This window comes from Priapulus caudatus, unplaced genomic scaffold (assembly GCF_000485595.1).
Source record: "Priapulus caudatus unplaced genomic scaffold, Priapulus_caudatus-5.0.1 Scaffold915, whole genome shotgun sequence".
In the NCBI taxonomy this organism is placed as follows: Eukaryota; Metazoa; Priapulida; class Priapulimorpha; order Priapulimorphida; family Priapulidae; genus Priapulus; species Priapulus caudatus.
The window spans coordinates 25,789-33,181 of NW_014577976.1; the positions used below are offsets into that span (position 1 = coordinate 25,789).

A 7,393-nucleotide genomic window follows, 5' to 3' on the forward strand; every position below is an offset into this window, starting at 1 on the left:
TATATATATATATATATATATACAGTGTTATATATATATATATACAATAATGTGTGTAGATGTTGTTGAAAAAAAAGATGTTGTGCGTGAGAAGAAAATGACCGCAACTTCATCATTTCGATATTTCATTGACAAACGCGACGCAACCAGCGCTATCTGCCGGCAAAAGTAACGCATTAATTACCTGCCGCTAGAATTCTATCAAGAGCTAATAATACCTAATTAAATCACACAAACGAAATGCGCGAGGGTCAGATGCCGATGACGTCACAGCGCTTCAGTCGGGACGGAAGCTAGTCATTATTACGAGAAGTCTGATAGAATCAACAGCTAATAATACCTTATATTAGGTATTATGAGTTTTTATTATTATTATTATTAATTACCGCATCTGTTATGCCATTCGCCTGATTGTCACCTCCTGCGTATTATGTTACACGATGCTCATATATCTGTCTAGTCCTCGTCAGATAGCTTCGCGATTAACCGCTCGCTATGTAGCCGGGACAGGAAGTGTAAATTCCTCTACCATTCAGACTTATGTATATGCGTGCTACCTGCAGGTAACGACGACACTCCATTTATCTCCCCGGCAGCTGCATACTCCATTCCCCTTCCTCCCCTTCATGGTCTTCCCCCTCTCCCGCAAGACAAATGACGTTATAATTGCAGTACACGACATCTTGAAAAATTCGTGCGCGCCGAGGCTGTGAAAAATGGCCGCTACAGGTCACGTGTCTAACAGCTGATTGGCGGGTTACGCGGGATGTAAATGGCTTGTCGCGCACCTGTTACATGAGCGCTGTAGCGCTGGTATCGTCGGGTCAATATCCTATACTGTCTATACACACACGCACGCGCGTGCACACAGATATGACGCATTCAAACTGATCAGAGAGAGGGAGAGAGAGAGCGAAAGACAGAGGGAGAAAGAAAGAGAGAAAGGGAGAGGAGGAGAGAAAGAGAAAGAGAGAGGGGGCGAGAAAGAGAAAGAGAGAGGGGGCCGCGGTCGCCCTCCGAGTGTTTGAGTTCTACTTTAACTGATTGTTCGAAAAGAGCAAAAACGGGTAAAAAAGTTATTCGCGAGGAATCAATAGTAATATATATATAGGCCCTATATATATATATATATATATATATATATATATATATATAATAATATATATATATAATATATATATATGTATAATAATGTTATGAATACTTATTATTATTATTATTATTATATAAGAATTACGGTATAATTATTAGTAAAAATCGTACTTTCAAGTCAATCATTACACTAAGTGTGTAAGCGAGAGAGAGCAAGAGAGATAGACAGACAAACAGACAGACAAACAAACACACAGATGGACAGATAACTACATACCTGTGCTGCCCATTGGTCTGATGGTGTACTCGTTCAGTGTGAAGCCCTTCTCTAGGGCTTCTGTCCTCATGTTCTTGTTGAACATATCGCTGCCGGTGAAGTAGAGGATGCCACAGAAGTACTGGTCGTGCGGTATCAACCTGAAGAGAGGGAGGGAGACTGTGAGAGGAGACGAAGGGGAGGAGGTGGTGGGAGGAGGGGGTTATTTTAGCAGGACTGGATGGAAAACACACATTTTTTCAACCATCCGGGAACAGGGGAATTACCGGTCATGTGGTATCAACCTAAAGCAAAGGAGATGTGGGAGGAGATAAAGGGAAGAGCTGGTTATTTCTGCAGAGAACCGGGAAGTGCTGGATGAATTCGGGAATGGGATTTATGGCTAAGAAACGGAAACGGCGGGCCCGCAGGAATGTCAGCAAAACATTTATCTCGACCTGCAATGACGTTCACCTCACGTTTTCCACTCGGAAGAAGAACTGAAAAACCACTGCGTCGCATCGCAGACCGCACGTAGTTCCACGGAGGCTGTGAGTATCATGTATGACAGCCGGGAGTAAAGCCTAGCGCAGACCTGCGACTTTGTCATGCAACTCGACAGCGATTCTAGAATCGTGTAAAAATTGCTGTGAAATCGCTACGTCTGCGGGAACGTGCAACTGCAACCCATAGCGATTCTGGTCGCTTGCGACGAGTTGCAAGAAATCAAACCGTTTCGATTTTGAGCGACTCGTCGCTCCCAATCGCTCCCAAATTGTTCTAGAATTGCTTCGAAATCGCATGTGTGCGCACACGCCGCGACACATCGGACACGTCGACCGATCGCTTGCAGTTGCAGGTTGCAGCGACGAGCAACCAAAAATCGCAGGTCTGCGCTAGGCGTAAGGGCCGCGTCGTCTGCCGCGCGTCCGTCGCTGACTCACCGGATGTCGAGGCGTCTGTGGAGGCGCGCCGCGTCCTCGCTCTCATCCCCCGTCCCCGGCACCTGGCAGACTCCCTGCGCGCGGACACACGAGAAAGAGAAGCAGACGTGAGAATACCGGAAACCGAAACGATAACAATTCGCATCTACGCGTCGACGCATCGATAGTTAAAGTCACTCTCGGTCACTCACACTGCCCGTTACGGCTCCCGTCCACCCCAGTGACCCCACCCACGTGCAGCGTTAACATTGCATGTCACTTACTGGCTCAGCATGGCGGTAACGAGTGAAGGATGTAAGCTTGCTGATAAGTTAGACTGTTGACTGTTAGATAGAGAGGGAGAGAAAGAGAGAGGAAGAGAGAGAGAGAGAGAGAGAGAGAGAGAGAGAGAGAGAGAGAGAGAAAGAGAGAGAGAGGGGGGAGGGGGAGAAGAAAAGAGAGAGGGAAGAAGGGAGGGAGGAAGGGATAGAGAGAGAGACGCACTTCAGCCGACGAGCACGACACGACAGTTGCGAACAAACTTACCATGAACTTCGTGTCGCCGAGCGAGATCGTTTCGGTGACGAACTCTGGCCCCTTCAACCTCTCGACGACCTTGACCAGCAGCTCCCCCTGGAAGGGAAAATCGAAAATCGGAAGTGAACAACGAGAGCTGATTCGTAAACCGCGCTTGTTTGTAAAAAGTCAACGCGGCAAACTGCACGGCAACTTGATCAACGCAGCGATCATGCTGCCATCTGTGGACGTCCATAGGCACTCACAGAAGATTACCAGAGATGGCGCACGACAGACAAAATTAATTCGCCGGCGCAGCTTACGTGCTTGGTCGTGGATTTGGACGTGTAGTCGGGATGGGTGAGCAGGCAGTCAATATCACCACTGGTTGCCACACCTGCAAACAACAAACAAACGTTCTTCGTGGGGGACCGTCTATGATGGCAGAGCTAACCGACCAACTCTAATTGAGTGACAGCAAGCGTACTTGCGGTGCTAGAATTGGTGCCCCGGAAGGAATAGCACTCAAGTATGTAACCTAATAGGTATGTAATCCTCTGTTTTCATACCATTTTGAATAAATTAGTCAAGAAATGTTATAAGGATACTACAACGATAAGTCACACACTTAGCATTATTGCAGCTTAATTCAAATAAAAAGTTAAAAAAAAAAAATGAATAAACAAATGCGTCAAAAAATGTATTATTAAATAAGTAAATAAATGAATGAAAGGCATGGCCGCTGCTCCTTACCTCTCCTGTAGCTACCGCAAACCGTCGCTATGTAACGATCGTCCAGATCTTCAATCTCTGACAACATGATTTCCTAACGGATCCGTGCATGAAAACAAAAGCTAAAGTTATTATTTGGAACTTCGCCAGATACGTACAGGACTCTTCTTCTTCTACTTCTCCAGTGGCTTCTCCCAGAGAGATGTCATCAAGCCCCGGAAAGACTGATTCCACATTCTGGATTCACGTCGAACATAGGGCCCTTAGCTACTGTGCTTCTTAGGTAACCGCAACAGGGAGCCTTGGTTGCATGCTTGTGGGTGAATTATTTGGGCCTTGAGCCGCCCTCCCAAGGTAGCAGTAGAGGGCCAGCTAATACAGTAAGCGTGCGACTATGCTCACAGGGATTGCGTTCGATGAATGTTCAGCGTCGATTGTCTAACGAACGAGGGTTGTTACCACTCACCTCCAGCTCCTCCATCTCATCTCTCGGAATCCGCTTCTCAAAGTCTTCAAAGTACCTGAAAAATGGGGGGGAATATTGTAGCAGAGTACGTGCATGAAGCTAGCAGTGAACACAAATACACACTACCTACAACGTTCTCCACATAGTAGAAATGCTGGGGATTCGGTTGGGAAAACATCACCGTATTATCGACATTTATAGATATAGGCCTTGGTAAGAATTTTCGCAAAAGCATTTGTAATTTTGACAAAAGTTAACCTGTAAAGGTATAAACAAACGGACAACCTAAGGATATCTCTGGTTTTTGTTGTCAGCCAGGCTCTACGCAGCATTAAGCTTACCAAGGATTCTCTGCAACTCTCATTTCGGTGTTACACACGAAACTTGACAAAATTTTGCCGCGCGTGCATGGAAATGGTAGTGCAGAATGTGATATACTTACTTCAATCCGATCTTCTGATGATGATTTAGCTTGTCCTCATTCTTCGTGAGTTCTGGAAATAAGACACAGGTTTTCGGTGAAATATAAACTTTGGCTACCGGAAATGCCACGAACAACAAATGCTTCACATGGGTGACTCTCTACGAATCACACATGGGGACATTGGTCTATATTCTGGGCAGCTTGACTGTGAATGCATGGATGCCATAATTGATTTCATGTTTATTACGTTATCAGATAACAGTTTTGGTGGCGTGCATACCTTCGATTGTCGTTATTCCATCGTCCACGAGTTTCTTCGCCATCGCAGGCCTAGCCGGAGAAATGAAAATATACAACCCGTGTTTTAACCGTGACGAGCACGCGAGGTCAAGTTGATACATCCTTCACCGATGTACCGTTGTTAAATTAATAGATGAATAAAATAAAATAATGAAAAAAGTGAATTGGATCAACATTGATTGGGATTGTGTTGCTTACCCGATTCCTGATACGCGTGTCATGAGGTTTATCGCTACACTAGTGTCGTCCGTGCGGATCTGCAAAACAATAGATACTCGTAAACTTCTGTACTCGACCAGCTGAGGCAACACAGAGTATTTCTCCACCTGGTTATAATCGGTTCGCCTGATTCTACGCTCCCAAATGCTAAAACAAACAACCCCTACGTACTCGCGCCGAAATCACACTTACATTAGTCTGGTGATTATCAGCCACATCCTACCTAATGAAACTAAAAGTAAATGAGAGGAATTCGACAGAGGTGTTCCTATTGCAAATTGCGAAATCCGGGCGCATTACGATGTAATCTACAATGCTCTCATGCCCAAGGAGCTAAATATAACAAGGAGAGGAAGCGGCGCCATATCTGGCCCAAATTTGGGTTCGGCAGAGACCCTAGAACAGATTAGTGTTCTATTGTCTCTGGGTTCGGTCTGCACAGCCATTTCAGCTGATTATGGTCCATAGATGGCGCCCTTGAGACAAAAAGCACACAGCCAATCCGCTTCCTCTCCTTGTTATATTGTTATATTTAGCTCCTTGCTCATGCCGAGTGAAAGAGCACTGCAAATGCTGTCCACCGCTTTGTAGCCATGCTAATATGTACTGCTCACACAACATATACCAACGTGGGTACGAACATACGTTTACACATATATGCCTATATACACTATATAGAAGCTATATATCCTCTACACACAAACCTTCTCCAGCTTTGCTAGTTTTCCCGTGGCCAACATTTCATCTATCTTCTTTCCTATCTTGTCCCCGACGCCGGACTACAATAGAAATGTAGAGACATTGTCATTTAAATGAGATGTAAATAGAGGACATGTTAACGACATAATTATACGACAAGACATATCCATCATTGTCATAAAGACCGAATGGACAATGAGCACAATTTCACGTTAACATATACATATACCCACAACGCACAACGATGACACGCGGCTTTAATTTTTCTACTATAACTATATATACTAAATTAAAAAATTCATAATTAAATTTAAAATTCAAATTATAAAATTAATTAGTCCGGAGAAGACTCGCCAGTTTCTTCGCGTCCTCGCCGCTGGCGATTCGCGTCGGGTGTTTGCCGATGACGCTTGCCGCCTTCCTGTACGCATTGTGCTTGTGGATGTTCCTCGTCACGTTCTTCTCGTGGTTCGCTAGCTCTGCGTTTCAGGAAAAATCGACAGAACACAGTGTCAGTACAGTAGTCTTTGGCATTTGTTTATTTTTTTACTGGCATGCTAATAATGGAGTATTACTATTAGTATTACTATTAGGCCAAAACAAAATATAGGTGTGGTTACGGTTTCCCGACCGCCCCTATTTATTCCCAGCGACCCTAAACATTTTATTGTCAATTTTCTTTAGTCAAAAAAAAAATAAAAAATAAAAAAAATATATGAATTGGACAGTTCCTGCTTCAAAAGGCACAACGCACATCCTTCGGACATGGTTCGTAAATAAAATATTTCAAGAAAATAAAATGTCTTCCCTAGGCCTACCTAGGGTCCCTATATACAGAGAGTTGCGCCATGACGAGTCGGAAAAAGTTGGTCACGTGGTCGCTGGACGACATGTTGTTTCCAAATAGATACGCACGGCTATGGCCGTAAGAAAGTGTACAATTAAACTATCATATGGCGCGAACGATTTGAGTTACATTTCTAGAAATCTAGATACACATAGACACATGCCTTAGCTATAATCTCTGAATAATTTTGAGTTTATTGAAGCACGATTAGTCTAATTAATTACTACGGACCATTGTACAGCGTATCCATACAGCGCTGTACTTAAGCGGCAGCGGTGTGGATCCATTTGGAAACAACATGGCGTCAAATCCTGAGTTGGCGCAACTCTCTGTATATAGAGTACGGAAGTGATGACGTCACGGTGGCATGACAACGAACCTACTGGTTCTACACAATCATATGCTCTGGTAACATTAACTGCGTGTCGTGTTTTGTACCCGATTGTAACCAGCATTCTGAGAGTCATTATTGCAGTTTTTATAGATTTCCAAAGGATGGAAGTGAAAAGCAACGAGAAAAAAAAAAAATTTAACAAAAAAAAAATTTAACAAAAAAAATTTTTTTTTCCACATTTTTTTTTTCTCCATTCATTCAATATTGTAAGAACGACTTGCTACCGATGCTTTACCGCTGTCTGCAGCGCACACACTCGTGTTTTACGTACGCACAACAGTTGACCCTATGGCTACACTGTGGAGCCAGTGGCTTGTGTAGAACTAGCTCTAGTACTATAGCCGCTTACATTAACTGCCGCTGGGCTATAGACCGACCCATGGGGCATGCAATGTACCAACGTACTCCAGCCAGTCAGCGGGAGCTATGTATTTCCGCATGTAGAGGGGTGGGCGGGTTGTGTTGGTTGTGGACAAAAACATTGTTGTTGTCAAGTAACAAATTAACAATAGTAATTTGTTCATC

At 44.1% G+C, this 7,393-nt stretch overlaps 1 protein-coding gene across 1 annotated transcript in view; it reads right to left on the reverse strand.

Annotated features, from left to right (window-relative positions):
- Nucleotides 1-7,393, reverse strand: part of LOC106814377 (DNA polymerase beta-like) — a 15,269-nt gene that overhangs the window by 6,928 nt on the left and 948 nt on the right. The window contains exons 2-12 of the mRNA XM_014818687.1: nucleotides 5,982-6,106; nucleotides 5,633-5,707; nucleotides 4,908-4,966; nucleotides 4,690-4,739; nucleotides 4,428-4,479; nucleotides 3,986-4,040; nucleotides 3,541-3,613; nucleotides 3,111-3,184; nucleotides 2,818-2,904; nucleotides 2,293-2,366; nucleotides 1,370-1,509 (exon numbers count right to left, since the gene is read on the reverse strand). Coding sequence (XP_014674173.1) covers nucleotides 1,370-1,509; nucleotides 2,293-2,366; nucleotides 2,818-2,904; nucleotides 3,111-3,184; nucleotides 3,541-3,613; nucleotides 3,986-4,040; nucleotides 4,428-4,479; nucleotides 4,690-4,739; nucleotides 4,908-4,966; nucleotides 5,633-5,707; nucleotides 5,982-6,106 — 864 coding nt within the window. The remainder of the gene's footprint in view (nucleotides 1-1,369; nucleotides 1,510-2,292; nucleotides 2,367-2,817; nucleotides 2,905-3,110; nucleotides 3,185-3,540; nucleotides 3,614-3,985; nucleotides 4,041-4,427; nucleotides 4,480-4,689; nucleotides 4,740-4,907; nucleotides 4,967-5,632; nucleotides 5,708-5,981; nucleotides 6,107-7,393) is intronic.